General features: G+C 40.9%; 1 protein-coding gene across 2 annotated transcripts in view; it reads right to left on the bottom strand.

The window, feature by feature from the left end:
* Positions 1–12,320: 12,320 nt before the first annotated feature.
* CUL4B (cullin 4B) overlaps positions 12,321–15,869 on the bottom strand; it is a 43,971-nt gene continuing 40,422 nt past the window's right edge. For both annotated transcript variants that reach the window (XM_083159307.1, XM_083159306.1), the window contains exon 21: positions 12,321–15,863. In XM_083159307.1, the coding sequence (XP_083015433.1) occupies positions 15,768–15,863 (96 nt within the window). In that variant the 3' untranslated portion in view covers positions 12,321–15,767. The remainder of the gene's footprint in view (positions 15,864–15,869) is intronic.

Genomic DNA, 15,869 nt, shown 5'->3' with positions numbered 1-15,869 from the left:
TTCCTGTGTTACCGGCGAATCAGACGCTCGGTAACACAGGGATCAATCACCGCCGGGTGGGAGGGGGCGTGAGGGGGTCACCGGTGATGACCACACCTCACCCCACCTGCCCCCAAGGCTGTGATTGGTCCGTCGGATTTAAACTAACGGTGACTGCGCTGCAGACGCCATTCCGGTCTGGAATTGCGTGCAGAGCGGTCACCGTGCCAATCTGTCGTGATATACTGACCTGATCCTTGCCTGATACTTACCTGATCACCGCTGGTAGCGTGCTGCCAGCAGCTGGATGCTTCCTGGATCTTGTGACTTCCTGTGTGCTGCTGCTGCAGTGTCATAGAGTGAGAGATAGTGAGAGATAGTGAGAGATAGTGAGAGATAGTGAGAGATAGTGACAGAGAGTGATAGAGAGTGCTATATTTTGTGTCTGCTGCCCCCCCTTTTGTGCTGATCAGCAACTTTTTGGGGGTGCAGGTTTTTTTTTTATATATATATATATATACCTGTCAGTTGCACCAAAGGTTGTGCTGCCTGTGCAACTGACTGCTGCCCCCCCCTTTTGTGCTGATCAGTATAAACTAAGTGATCAGCACCTTTTTTGGGGTCCAGTTTTTTTTTTTATATATATATACCCTGTCAGGTTGCACCCACAGTTGTGTGCCTGCTGCCCCTCACTGCTAATCAGTGTTGCATCACTGCATCACTGATCTGCAGTTTTTTTTTTTTGGAGAGTGCAGTGGGGTTTTGTTTTTAAACCCACGTTGCTTTTGTGGGTGTCCTGTGGCCGCTGAGCGCTGATCAGTGGGACGTACATCACTGAACAGCATTTTTGGCACAGGGTTGATATAATTTTTTTTCTGCAGTTTTTTTAAATTGTTTTTTTTTTGGAGAGTGCTGTGGTTTATTTTTTTTAAATTGTTTTTACACCCACGTTGCTTTTGTGGGTGTCCTGTGGCCGCTGAGCGCTGATCAGTGACGTACATCACTGAACAGGATTTTTGGCACAGGGTTGATATAATTTTTTTTCTGCAGTTTTTTTAAATTGTCGTACATCACTGATCAGCATTTTCGGCACAGGGTTGATCTATTTTTTTTTTGGATCAAATTCCTGTTGCCTTTGAGCGCTGTTCAGTGACGGACGTTACTGACCAACATCTGTGCTCAATTTTTGGCGCAGGACCTTTTTTTTTTTTTTTTTAACCCCTTCAAGGTTGTACCAAAAGCTGCCTTGAAGTTGCTGAGTGACGTACATCACAGATCAGCATTTTTGCCACAGGGTTGATCTAATTTTTTTTTTTTATTGGGATCAAATTCCTGTATAAAGTATTTTTTTTTCTGCACTACATACACACTACACACTACATACCCCCCGTGTTGAAATAAAGTTTGTACCCCCCCTACACTATACACGTGTTGAAACATTACACTTACAGAAACACAAAAATAAAAATGGCATCCCAAATGTCATCCCAGTCATCCAGAAGAATGTATTCAGCGGAGGAGGCATATGCCATGCTTGCCTCTGACTCTGACACAGCCAGTGATGCAAGCGGGGAATTTGAAGGATTCGTCTTAACCTCATCTTCCTCCTCTAGTGATGAGGGACCCCCTCAAAGACGCCCCCGTAGAGCAGCTGAGACCCCCCCCCAAATGATTGATCCCGTATGGACCCCACCACCAGACAATTTTGAGCCCCAGGTTCCTGAGTTTTTGGCCATCCCAGGAATCCAATTTGATTCAACAGGTCTCAGAGAAATTGACTTTTTCAAATTATTTTTCTCTGATGATTTTATAAATTTAATGGTGGACCAAAGTAATTTATATGCCCAGCAGTTTATTGCTCAAAACCCCACGTCATCATTTGCTAGGTGGACCCCTGTAGATGCAGTAGAGATGATGACATTTTGGGGTCTGGTGTTACATATGGGCATAGTAAAAAAGCCAGAAATTAGGCAATATTGGAGTACAGATGTTCTGTACAGCACCCCACTTTACCGTATGGCCATGACTCGGACTCGTTTTGAGACAATCCTTAAATTTTTACATTACACCGATAATGCACAGTGCCCACCCAGAGATGATCCCACCTTTGACCGGCTATTCAAAGTCAGGCCGGTCATTGATCATTTCAGTGCCAAATTTGCAGAGTTGTACATCCCTGAAAAATGTATTTGTATCGACGAGTCCCTTATACATTTTAAAGGAAGGGTTAAATTCCGCCAGTACCTTCCCAGTTAGAGGGCAAGGTATGGCATAAAAATGTATAAACTGTGTGAAAGCACCTCAGGGTACACCCACAGGTTTAGGGTATATGAAGGGAAGGATTCAAGAATTGAACCGCCAGAATGCCCCCCCTCCCTCGTAGGTGTTAGTGGAAAAATTGTCTGGGATTTAGTGCACCCCTTCCTGGATAAAGGTTATCACCTCTATGTGGATAACTTTTACACTAGCATCCCCCTGTTTAAGGCCCTTGGTTCAAGAGGTACAGCAGCTTGCTGTACTGTGCGCAAGAACCAAAGAGGCCTCCCAAAAACGCACATTGCCCAAGTACTGAGAAGGGGTGAAAGCAGGGCACAATCCACCGAAAATATGTTGTTGGTCAAATATAAGGACAAGAGGGATGTCCTTATACTGACAACAATTCATGGAGACAGTACCACCTCCGTCCCTGTACGAGGTACCAGTACCCACACCTCAAAACCTAATTGTATCCTAGATTACAATAAGTAGATGGGCGGAGTGGATCTTTCAGATCAGGTACTGAAGCCGTACAGTCCCCTGCGGAAAACAAAAATCTGGTACAAGAAGCTGGCCGTGTATATCATCCAGATGGCACTGTATAACGCTTACGTGCTATTCCGTTCTACCAGCCAGAGGGGGACATTTATGCACTTTCAAGAGGAAGTCATAAAGGGCCTAATATTTGGGAACCAGCAGGCAGAGGGCCCCAGTACTTCTAGTACTGGCCCCCGTATTGTACCAGGGCAGCATTTTCCTAACGAAATCCCCTCCACTGCAAAAAAGGGCAGGACACAAAAAAGTGCAAAGTTTGCTATAAAAAGGGAATAAGAAAGGATACTATTTTCCACTGTGAAACTTGCCCCGACAAACCCGGCCTATGTATAAAGGAGTGTTTTAAAATATACCACACATCTATGGATTATTAGGTTCATAATTTCACCGTGCTTCGGGGGTCTTGCTAATGCCACATAGCACCCACCATTCATTCCACCAGAATCTGAGCTGCAAAATCCAAAAATCACTCCTTCCCTTCTGAGTCCTGCCATGCACCCAACTGGTATTTTTTGGTCACATATGAGGCATTGCCATACTGGGGAGAAATTGGGGCACAGATTTTGGGGGGCTTTTTCTCCTTCATACCTTATGAAAATGAAAAATTTTGAGCCAGAACTGCATTTTTGTGTAAAAAAATGTAATTTTTCATTTGCACAGCCCAGTTGTATCAAAATTGGTGAAACCCCTGGGGGTTTGAAATGTACACTATACCCCTAGATGAATTCCCTGAGGGGTGTAGTTTGCAAAATGGGGTCAATTGTGGGGGGTTCCACTGTATTGGTGCTTTGGGGGTCTTGCTAATGCGACATAGCACCCACCATTCATTCCCCCAGAATCTGTGCTGCAAAATCCAAATATCACTCCTTCCCTTCTGAGTCCTGCCATTTTTTGGTCACACATGAGGCATTGCCGTACTCGGGAGAAATTGGGGCACAGATTTTGGGGTGCTTTGTCTCCTTCATTCCCTGTGAAAATGAAAAATCTTGAGCCAGAACTGCATTTTTGTGTAAAAAATTAAATTTTTCATTTTCACTGCCCAGTTGTACCACAATTGGTGAAACCCCTGGGGGTTTGAAATGTACACTATACCCCTAGTTGAATTCCCTGAGGGGTGTAGTTTGCAAAATGGGGTCACTTGTGGGGGGGTTCCACTGTATTGGTGCTTCGGGGGTCTTGCTAATGCGACATAGCACCCACCAACATTCCACCAGAATCTGTGCTGCAAAATCCAAATATCACTCCTTCCCTTCTGAGTCCTGCCATGCACCCAAATGGTATTTTTTGGTCACATGTGAGGCATTGCCGTACTCGGGAGAAATTGGGGCACAGATTTTGGGGTGCTTTGTCTCCTTCATTCCTTGTGAAAATGAAACATTTTGAGCCAGAACTGCATTTTTGTGTAAAAAATTTAATTTTTCATTTTCACTGCCCAGTTGTACCACAATTGGTGAAACCCCTGGGGGTTTGAAATGTACACTATACCCCTAGTTGAATTCCCTGAGGGGTGTAGTTTGCAAAATGGGGTCACTTGTGGGGGGGTTCCACTGTATTGGTGCTTCGGGGGTCTTGCTAATGCGACATAGCACCCACCAACATTCCACCAGAATCTGTGCTGCAAAATCCAAATATCACTCCTTCCCTTCTGAGTCCTGCCATGCACCCAAATGGTATTTTTTGGTCACATGTGAGGCATTGCCGTACTCGGGAGAAATTGGGGCACAGATTTTGGGGTGCTTTGTCTCCTTCATTCCTTGTGAAAATGAAAAATTTTGAGCCAGAACTGCATTTTTGTGTAAAAAATTTAATTTTTCATTTTCACTGCCCAGTTGTACCACAATTGGTGAAACCCCTGGGGATTTGAAATGTACACTATACCCCTAGTTGAATTCCCTGAGGGGTGTAGTTTGCAAAATGGGGTCACTTGTGGGGGGGTTCCACTGTATTGGTGCTTCAGGGGTCTTGCTAATGCGACATAGCACCCACCAACATTCCACCAGAATCTGTGCTGCAAAATCCAAATATCACTCCTTCCCTTCTGAGTCCTGCCATGCACCCAAATGGTATTTTTTGGTCACATGTGAGGCATTGCCGTACTCGGGAGAAATTGGGGCACAGATTTTGGGGTGCTTTGTCTCCTTCATTCCTTGTGAAAATGAAACATTTTGAGCCAGAACTGCATTTTTGTGTAAAAAATGTAATTTTTCATTTTCACAGCCCAGTTGTACCACAATTGGTGAAACCCCTGGGGGTTTGAAATGTACACTATACCCCTAGATGAATTCCCTGAGGGGTGTAGTTTGCAAAATGGGGTCACTTGTGGGGGGGTTCCACTGTATTGGTGCTTCGGGGGTCTTGCTAATGCGACATAGCACCCACCAACATTCCACCAGAATCTGTGCTGCAAAATCCAAATATCACTCCTTCCCTTCTGAGTCCTGCCATGCACCCAAATGGTATTTTTTGGTCACATGTGAGGCATTGCCGTACTCGGGAGAAATTGGGGCACAGATTTTGGGGTGCTTTGTCTCCTTCATTCCTTGTGAAAATGAAAAATTTTGAGCCAGAACTGCATTTTTGTGTAAAAAATTTAATTTTTCATTTTCACTGCCCAGTTGTACCACAATTGGTGAAACCCCTGGGGGTTTGAAATGTACACTATACCCCTAGTTGAATTCCCTGAGGGGTGTAGTTTGCAAAATGGGGTCACTTGTGGGGGGGTTCCACTGTATTGGTGCTTCGGGGGTCTTGCTAATGCGACGTAGCACCCACCAACATTCCACCAGAATCTGTGCTGCAAAATCCAAATATAACTCCTTCCCTTCTGAGTCCTGCCATGCACCCAAATGGTATTTTTTGGTCACGTGAGGCATTGCCGTACTCGGGAGAAATTGGGGCACAGATTTTGGGGTGCTTTGTCTCCTTCATTCCTTGTGAAAATGAAACATTTTGAGCCAGAACTGCATTTTTGTGTAAAAAATGTAATTTTTCATTTTCACAGCCCAGTTGTACCACAATTGGTGAAACCCCTGGGGGTTTGAAATGTACACTATACCCCTAGATGAATTCCCTGAGGGGTGTAGTTTGCAAAATGGGGTCACTTGTGGGGGGGTTCCACTGTATTGGTGCTTCGGGGGTCTTGCTAATGCGACATAGCACCCACCAACATTCCACCAGAATCTGTGCTGCAAAATCCAAATATCACTCCTTCCCTTCTGAGTCCTGCCATGCACCCAAATGGTATTTTTTGGTCACATGTGAGGCATTGCCGCACTCGGGAGAAATTGGGGCACAGATTTTGGGGTGCTTTGTCTCCTTCATTCCTTGTGAAAATGAAAAATTTTGAGCCAGAACTGCATTTTTGTGTAAAAAATTAAATTTTTCATTTTCACTGCCCAGTTGTACCACAATTGGTGAAACCCCTGGGGGTTTGAAATGTACACTATACCCCTAGTTGAATTCCCTGAGGGGTGTAGTTTGCAAAATGGGGTCACTTGTGGGGGGGTTCCACTGTATTGGTGCTTCGGGGGTCTTGCTAATGCGACATAGCACCCACCAACATTCCACCAGAATCTGTGCAGCAAAATCCAAATATCACTCCTTCCCTTCTGAGTCCTGCCATGCACCCAAATGGTATTTTTTGGTCACATGTGAGGCATTGCCGTACTCGGGAGAAATTGGGGCACAGATTTTGGGGTGCTTTGTCTCCTTCATTCCTTGTGAAAATGAAAAATTTTGAGCCAGAACTGCATTTTTGGGTAAAAAATGTAATTTTTCATTTTCACAGCCCAGTTGTACCACAATTGGTGAAACCCCTGGGGGTTTGAAATGTACACTATACCCCTAGATGAATTCCCTGAGGGGTGTAGTTTGCAAAATGGGGTCACTTGTGGGGGGGTTCCTAACTTTTAGCATCTTATGGTGCCTAGAAACCTACATGGTGCCTAAAAAATAATCTCATAAAAAGGAGGCTCCAAAATCAAGTAGGTGCTCCTTCTATTATGAAGCCTGTGGTTTGGTCAACGTGCACACTAGGGCCACATATAGGATATTTATGAAAACAAAAGAATTGGGGGAATCAATTTTTAGTCACATTTCTCTAGTAAAATCTACTGTGTTCCTTAGAAAAATGTATTAAAACTGAAAATCTGCAAAAAAAATGAAATTTTTAAATTTCACCTACACTTTGTTTTAATTCCTGTGAAACACCTAAAGGGTTAACAAACTTCCAAAATGCTGTTTTGAATACTGTGAGGGGTGCAGTTTTTGAAATGGCATCATTTATGGGGGTGTCTCACATACAAGTCCCTCAAAGTCACATCAGAACTGAACTGATCCCTAAAAAAATCAGTGTTTGAAATTTTCTTGAAAATTTGAGAATTTGCTATTCATATTTTAAGCCTCCTAGTTAGGGTGGCCAATCCCGGGATCGGCGGGATCCCGGGATTTGGCCCCTAAAACACCGGGATTTCAATCCCGGGATTGGAGTTTCCAATCCCGGGATTTCGGGATTAGACTGCGCATGCGCAGTCTAATGCCGGGCAGCGTCTGAGCTAGTGCTCAGACGCTGCGCGGCTTCTCCCGTCCCGGGCAGCGCGGCTCTGCGCAGCGTGACGGCGTCAGAGGTCACGCTGCGCAGGCCACACAAACAGCCACCTCATCCGTGCGCACCACGCTGACCTCCAGCCGCGCCTTGATGATACCGCCCACCCACCCAGGCTGTCTACACTGGAGTCTTACTGGACCCCGAAGCATCGCCCGACGAACCAGCCAGTCACCCACCCAGGCTGCATCCTCCTCCATGCCCAGCTCCATCGCCCACCGGCCCGGCCGCACCGCAATTGTAAGTAAATATGCGGGCGGCCGGGGCGGGATTTTGTATAGGAAGCCAATCCTGGGAATCCCGGGATTGGGCTTTTTTTCAATCCCGAATCCCGGGATTGAAAAAATGCCCCGGGATTGGCTTCCCTACTCCTAGTGTCCAAAAAAATTAAAAGGAGGTTGAAATAATGATGGAAACATAAAGTAGACATATGGTCTATGTTAGTTATTAACTATTTTGAGTGGTATGATTATTTGTCTCACAAGCAGAAAATTTAACATTTTGAAAATTGCTAAATTTTCCATTTTTTTACGACATTTTGGTATTTTTCACAAAAAAACACAGACTGTATCGACCCAAATTTACCACTAACTTGAAGTACAATGTGTCACGAGAAAACAGTCTCAAAATCACTGGGATAAGTAAAAGCAAAAAAAAGTTATCCCCACTTAAGTGATACATGTCAGATTTGAAAAAAAGGGCTCTGTCAGGAAGGCAAAAACAGGCTGCGGCGGGAAGGGGTTAAAATTGTTTGACTGCTGTTTAAAGTTAATCTATTCTCCTAGTCTTAATGTGACCCTAAACATTATATCTGTATGAGTCCTGTTATGCATCCTTCTGGTGGGAGAGCCAGTTACACCCTAGTAACGGGTCATTAGTCTATTGTGCCTGTGGGTTGGTGGGGGGGGGGGGGGGGCTAAGTTAGTTAGTGTAGTCAGTAGGGAAAGTTAAAATGTTTAGGGATCCAGGTATGCCTGAGTTGAGGGTAGGTAATACAGGGTGGGGGTTATAGGGTGATTTGCTTTGGGTGGTTCGGTTTTGTTTTATTTATATATATTATATACATCCTTTTTTCTAATTGGAGGTCTGTCAATAATTCTTTCTTATGATAGCAATTTTTTTTTCCGATTGGGCATATAGATATATGAACACATCGTACTACAAGGGTTTATTTTCTAATAGGTTTCCCTTTTTTTTTCCCTTCTTCTCCACAGTCACCCCATTAATATCCGTATTCTTATACCCAAATGGCGCCTTTGGGTAGTTCCTGAGCTTTATTAATATCAAGCGAGGGGTGGTTAATACACTATATTACTAAGTACTGTATGCCCTTTCTCCTTTCATATTGTTATACTATAGTGGTCTGAGTATATCCTATTCCTGTATGGTCTGCACCATGTAAAGTGACCTCTTTTGTATTCCCTTTTTATTTTATATTTTTGTTTTGTCTGTTTGTTACACGAAAAATCAATAAAAAGTATTGAATTAAATATCAGCAACAGGAAGTGATGTCATCACTTTTATCTTATATATATGGTGATCCAGCACAGCAGGACTTCACTTGCTGGCTGGACTCCAAGGAGCACACACAGACACACACCTTAGTGGTGAGTATAGACCTGAGAGGGTTATATAAGATGACCTCAATTATTGCAATAATGTTAATTGTTTATTATTTTCTTGTGCTAGGAATTATTTCCTGACTTTATATACCTATAACAACTGGAAGGTGTTTTTTTTTTTAAGCTGTATAGGATTGACAGTTTATATTCATAATATAGGTATGTAATTATTAATTCACATCTCAGAGAATGCAACAGTACCTAATAATGTATCAATAGAATTAAGATCAATTGTTTGCCTTTATACTAAGAGATTTATCTGAAACACCTTTAGAATTAGAGGCTTTATTTCCTCTCTATCTATTAAAAGGTATGTTAAGACAAATTAAAAGAATAAATATTCTATGGTCTGTATGGTGTAAATAAAATAAAATGACCTCCCTTATGATATAACCAGGTCAAAAAACCATACACAAATTTACCACCAGAGGGATTCATCCCACACCTTCGGACACCCAAAGTAAACCTAGAAATAGACAAAAAATACTTACGAGGTATGTAACAAGAGAAACTATGAGAAAATCCAATATGTTCTCCCATACATGAATCTTCTACTTTTCTCCAAGAACCTGCTATGTCCTCCTCAATTAATTAAATAATTTTTCTAAGAACCTATTATATCCTCCATAATTGTTCCCTTCAGTAAACTGTCCCTGTTCGAATCAAAAAATTATTTGTAATTTCTATTCATACCAATGGTATAATTATTACTATTGTTTTAATAGATGCACTTGGTACCAATTTTTTAAACACTTGTGTATAATTTATATGTAAAAATGTATGTGAATACATGTAATGTCAATATCTGTTGTTTATATGGATTTATGTTAGGTTTCATAGATCAAAAAGGCCCCTGATGAAGTTCCTAACCAGAACGAAACGCGTTGGGTATTGATCAATCAAAATAAACAGGAATTTATTCCAGAAAATCAGAAGCTACAAGCATCTTTATTTTTATATATTTTATATTCATTGAACGGACATTACATATTGTACTTAGGGCGCTGGGGACACTACTGTGGTTAGAAATATATATATATATATATATATATATATATATATATATATATATATATATATATATATATATATAAATAAATAAATAAAAAACATTTTTTTTTTTTACTTCATCAGGGGCAATATGAACAGTAGACACCTTAATTAGAAATGATGCTTAGATCTGCAGTTGGCAGTGAAACGTGTCAGGTGGACAGCTCTTTCTTCACTCCCATGAATTACCAGTGTGAACTTACTGGTTCCAGATATATCAAATACCAACCCCTGATACTTTGTTCCTGTGTGGTGGACACCGCTCCCTGAAGTCCCCAGTGACAGAATTCCATCTAGCCAACAAGTGTGAGGAAACCATCCTATGAGAGCGGATACCACCATTCCACTTGTATATTGAAATTATTGGTGGACACAGCGCTTTGGACCCCCTTGGTGGCCATACCTCCTCTAAGACCATCCAAGCGAGAGGACATAAATCCATGCGGAAGTCTCCTCTCCCTCCAACGACTGATACAGTGCCATACTTAATAGTGAGGATTGTACCATCTAACAAGTGGAAACCTTTTAACAACAAGTTCTCCAAGTAACTGGTGCACTTGCTTGTGACTTTTCCCCCCACCACTTCCCTCCCCCCCCATTCCCAATACCACACTGTGTCCACTGTCCTGTGACGTGAAGAATACACATCCATTTATTGCCGATCAGCATATGGTTTTATATATATTTTCTTTTATATATTTACTAATTGTTCTTATATATGCTTTTATTGAGTGAAAGGAAAATTTTCCACTTTGTACCAAACACTTGTTCATTTATTTTATGCTTTAGCGCTGCTTTCATGCCTTGCACGTGATTGGTGTTGTGTTTTTCTCTTTGTTGGGGACTGACTACCCCCCCTGTTGAGCAGCTACTAATCAATAGAATTACAGCTACTGTCTTAGCGCCTGATTTTTCCTTGGAAAGTTTTTTCCTTGCTCTTTGATATTAGGCATTCTAGAATTCTACTAGTGCTTCAACAGAATTTAAGACTACAGTTATAATGGAAGCTACTGACTAGTTATCTACCGACACTGATCGCTCTGTCTGCATTGCTTTGCTGATAACATGAGCAGCGGTATAATGAGTAGGTCAGCCAAATGCAAGAAAACCAATTATGCACAGCTTTCCGACACATCAGCTGCTACTTAAACTGCTGTACACATGGCCTGCAGACACCAAGCATCAACAATACAAGTCATTTAGAGAATTGTTCACTATGTCCAAGATGCATTTTATTACTTTAGAACAGTATGCCAATTTAAAAATAGTCCTGAGTGACGGCCAAAACTCACACTAGCGGTGACCGCTTCCTGCATGCAATTCCACTTACTATTAAAGAAGAGCAAGAGCGCAAAATGAACGTATACAGGTCATGGTTATATTCCAGCAGGTATGTTACTGAATTGTAAATTTGTTTGTGGATTTTAGAGTTTATGGTTGGAGTGGGGATAAGTCAGTTAACCCAGTTATGCCATGTTAGAAGGGAAAAGTCAGCAAATAAAGCAAAACATTTGTAGCAGATATTGCAAATCATTTGCGCAACAGTTCTACATTTGGATCACCTTTCACTATGCTTTTGGCCCTAGCCTTGCACAGAGGGCCAGATGTATCAAGCTTCAGAAAGTGATAAAAAAGGAGAGTGGTAAACAAACAGCCAATCAGTTCTTACCTGTCATTTTTTAAACCCAGCTTATAACATGAGTTAGGGGCTGATAAAATGGGGAGTGATAAACAGCCAGCCTATCACTTTTTGAAGCTGGATACAGCTGGATAACTTGTAGCGATGTTATGCATTTATCACTTTTTATAAACCCTACCTCTTTCCTTAAGCGTTTTTGTAGCATCAGTAGTATAAACCAGTATAGTCTCAGCAGGTGTGCAAACTCTTCTGGTTTATAATAAAAGTGAATGACCGCATTGGGTATTCAAGCAGAACATTAGCTTACGGCAACAAATTTAGAATTTGCACTTGACTATAAAAAAAAAGTTGCCCGTTTGCGTTCAAGGTTTTGTCTGAGCTTATATTTGTTTTTAAACCGTGTTCTCAAATCTCCTCTGCAATGAAATGGTATACCTCTTTCATAAGTACTACCATAGCTTTCTGTTGTATTGTACACATTTATTCAGGTCTACTTTTTGCAAGGCACATATTTAAAGCTGATTACAATGTGTGTGTAAAAACATGACCGGATCTGTGTATAGGTTGGGGGGGGGGGGGGACATAATCCATATGTATTATGAAATGAAACAAATAATTTAGCAACACAAAACTGTTTGATATTTATTAAATGACACAAAATACCTAGATACAGACTCACTCTTCTTTGAAGGGGACACATATTTACATTATTTATCAACTTAGAAAGATCTTGTACCCTTTGTCATATGTATTTTATGAAACATTAAAAAGGTTCCAACTTTTGCCTGAAAAGGATGCGGTGAGGGCACACACCTTTTATATCACATTGAGTTTTCATACAGTGAACAGACACCAGTAATATTTTTTTCCTGAAATCTACAACTGGAGTGACAAGCTCACCTTTAAAAATAAAATCGAGATTTTCACTCCACTTAATGAACAATTTGTCAAATGAAAAAGTATATTACACTTCTGAATGCTGCTGTACTCTTTAAAACAAAGTCCACATTTTTCTTGAACCCTTTAGTAGAGATTCAGCAATGAAAGGGTAGAAAACCAGGGAGCTGATCAGCCATTTGTAACATTAAGGTGGTAAAGTCTAATGGTGTTTGCAATTGTGCAACCACCATACGCACATCATTGTACAGCAAAGAGAATGCTTAATGTGATCACACCCAACTTTTCAGATAGAAACTGCCGAAGTCTTGTTTTCTAGAACACTTTGATAAGAGGGATTGTGACTCAGATTACAAATAAAACTATTAAAAAAAATAAAATAAAAAAAAAGCCCAAATGACTTTGAAGAGACAAAATTTGTTGCCTCTGTAAAACAATACAATATTAAATCTAAAACATTTTTTATTGGTCATTTAGTCCATTCGGTTTTACATTTACTGCACTTATTTTGGCACCTTTAAGTAAACAATATAAAAACACTTTCCTATAACAGCCGCTTAGACAAACAGCCAAGATACATTAAGGATAAACAAAGCAAACAGTTACGGGAGTTCAGGTTAAAAAGAAAACAAACAGTCTGCAAAAATAATAAATTAAAATAGCATCAGCTAGAGGTTTCAAATTAAGTCATTCATGCTAGCTTGCCCATTCTGTCGAATCAGAAGTGGCATTTAATATGCAAGAAAATTCCAACACAATCCCACTCATACAAAAAAACAAACAAAAAAAAACACACATTAGGCAGGTGTTCCGATCACAAATATCCCGACATGTATCTTTAAATACTGGAGTAGACTGAAGAAGCGGTCTGAAAACAAAACAAAAACTGTTGATTTAGGAAAGAATTGAAGGGCAGATTTATTAAACTCAGTGAAGTGATAAAATGTCTGTTTTTTTATCACCGACCATCGGCTCCTACCTGTGAAGTTACAGGCTTGGTTTGATAAATGACAGGTAGGAGCCGATTGGCTGGTGATAAAAAACAGACATTTTATTACTTCACCGAGCTTAATAAATCTACCCCTCAATCTGTAAAGTAACATTACATTCGAACAGCTCATTTATGTCATCAAGCAGCTCTCAAATCAAATTCAGCAAGTGTTTGTTCACTGAAAAGAAATAAAGTCTGCCAACACTGAGTGCAGGAAAAGACCAGCCCTGCAGGTTAACCAGTTGAGCTGACATTTTAAATGGTTTAATAACATTATGGTGAGTGGATGCCAATTCACTGCTTGAGCTCTCTGAAACTGAATCATTTCTCGGAGCTTTGGTATTTTTCCATTAGGAAAATGCAACAACTATAGACACAAACTGGCTATGTTTCAATAGGATACCATAGTTAAGCTAACCAAAGACTTATGTGAACAGAGGGGACTACTGTAGTAACAGCAAGTAGCAAATCTTGGGACAGAACCACCCATGTATAAAAACCTCCCCAATAACAGTTTGGTGTAGGCAAAGTATTTACAAAAAAAACCCCATCATTTATCAGGTGTATGCCCAAGGTGACAAGTATTTTAAAACAAATTACTGCTAGTATTTTTTTTTCAGTAACATTGAAAAGGATTAATTGGATTAGGTAACACCGAATAAACTTCTGAATTGTCTTAGTCACAGATGATTCACAAACATTACTTTTGATGTTGTTGCACAATGACATTGACTTAACCTAGCGGGGCAGCCAGGCCTAGCCACCCCCAGGCCAACCAGAGCTAGCCACCACTGGGGGCCCCAGGAGGCCAGCCAGGGCAAACCACCCTGGGGGCCCCAGGGGAGATTTCAGTTGAAAAAAAAAAAAAATGCTAAAAAGTTGCCTAAAGCTCGGTAACAATTATCACTCTGCTACCTTTTAAAAAAACGCTCTTAGAATTCAGAAAATCAAACCAACAAAAAGGCAACATTGGTAAACCCTGTACATGGCTGCATTTGTTCTTGGCATGAAAGAAATAGCTCTCTAGATAGGTTTCATAATTATATTGGGCCTGACAAATGTAGTCCAAGTATTGAAGGCTTTCGTAGAGGAACAGCCTCCTCCATTACAGTGAAAATATGGAAACAATGGTAAAAACTATAAATTTGACTATCATTCATTTAGAGGACACATTCGACTGCAGCTATAAATTCTATTGGAGTCTTTGATAAAAGGCACAAAATACACAGAACCCTTAAGTGATTTTACTTTGGACACAATACACTTGCTCGCTCACTATAAAACCAGCCCAAAAGGTCATTAAAAGCCTAATTTGAGAGAACAGGTATGTATGTAGGAAGCCTTAATAAAAGCAGTTGATCTACCGTAATAGACAAACCTCTTGCCATGTTGTCTCCCCAGACCCTGTGAAGGCAGGAAATCACCATATGAATGTTAGTACGAGTTCAGGCTAATTCAGGGGCTAAAGCTGTACCCATGGAAACAAAAACTACTCATACTGTACAAGCAACTGCAGAGTGTAGTGTTTAGCTGAATTGCTATAAAAAGGTATGTCAGATTTTCCTCAATTGTCTCAGATTAGCCACATTTCAGATGAGAGTCAAATATGTACTGTGAACACAGAGTTACAATAGCATTTAGCACTTAAGGTCCCAATTGATACAGGAGATTTTGGTGCAGTGCCTCTTGCTTTAGGAAATGATGGATATCCAGTTTAGCTTATAATGGATGACATGAGCCACTGGGAAGGAGCAGCCTCCCTGCACACCTTTGACCAGCTAGGTGGTAACAGTTTGCAAGCAGCTTCAAAGAGCAGAGCTATCATGTTCGTTCCTTGTTTAGTTTCATCAGAGGCTGGAAAAAGGGGTTATGAGACCACAACATTATCTTCCTCTCGTACAGCAGACTAGAACCCAGGGAATACTCCGCGCACATCATTCTAAAGAACATGCAATGGAAAAAAAAAAAAAAAGGGAGTTCCAACAGCATTCTTGTTACGTGTAAATTGTACTCTTTAAAACGGGCATTTCAATTTGCTGGAAGATTTTGCTCACATTTTCGTCTTTAAGCAGGATTCATTCGGTTATTGATGGTGTAAAAAGTTAATGCAATGGGATCAACAGGCTAATTTTAATATCCGCTAGGTGCCCATCAATATAAAGGCTGGCATATATATTATGCAACGTAATTGTACTGGTTTGGGTTCTCTTTGTCTCTTTCCATGTAGTCCCTGTCTATTAAGGATTCTATTCTTTTCTTCAGATCGGCAGGCTATAC

This window comes from Crinia signifera, chromosome 9, assembly GCF_055691185.1.
Source record: "Crinia signifera chromosome 9, ASM5569118v1, whole genome shotgun sequence".
NCBI lineage: Eukaryota > Metazoa > Chordata > Amphibia > Anura > Myobatrachidae > Crinia > Crinia signifera.
The sequence above is the reverse complement of the archived record's forward strand: the minus strand, read 5'-3'. Positions and strand labels throughout refer to the sequence as shown.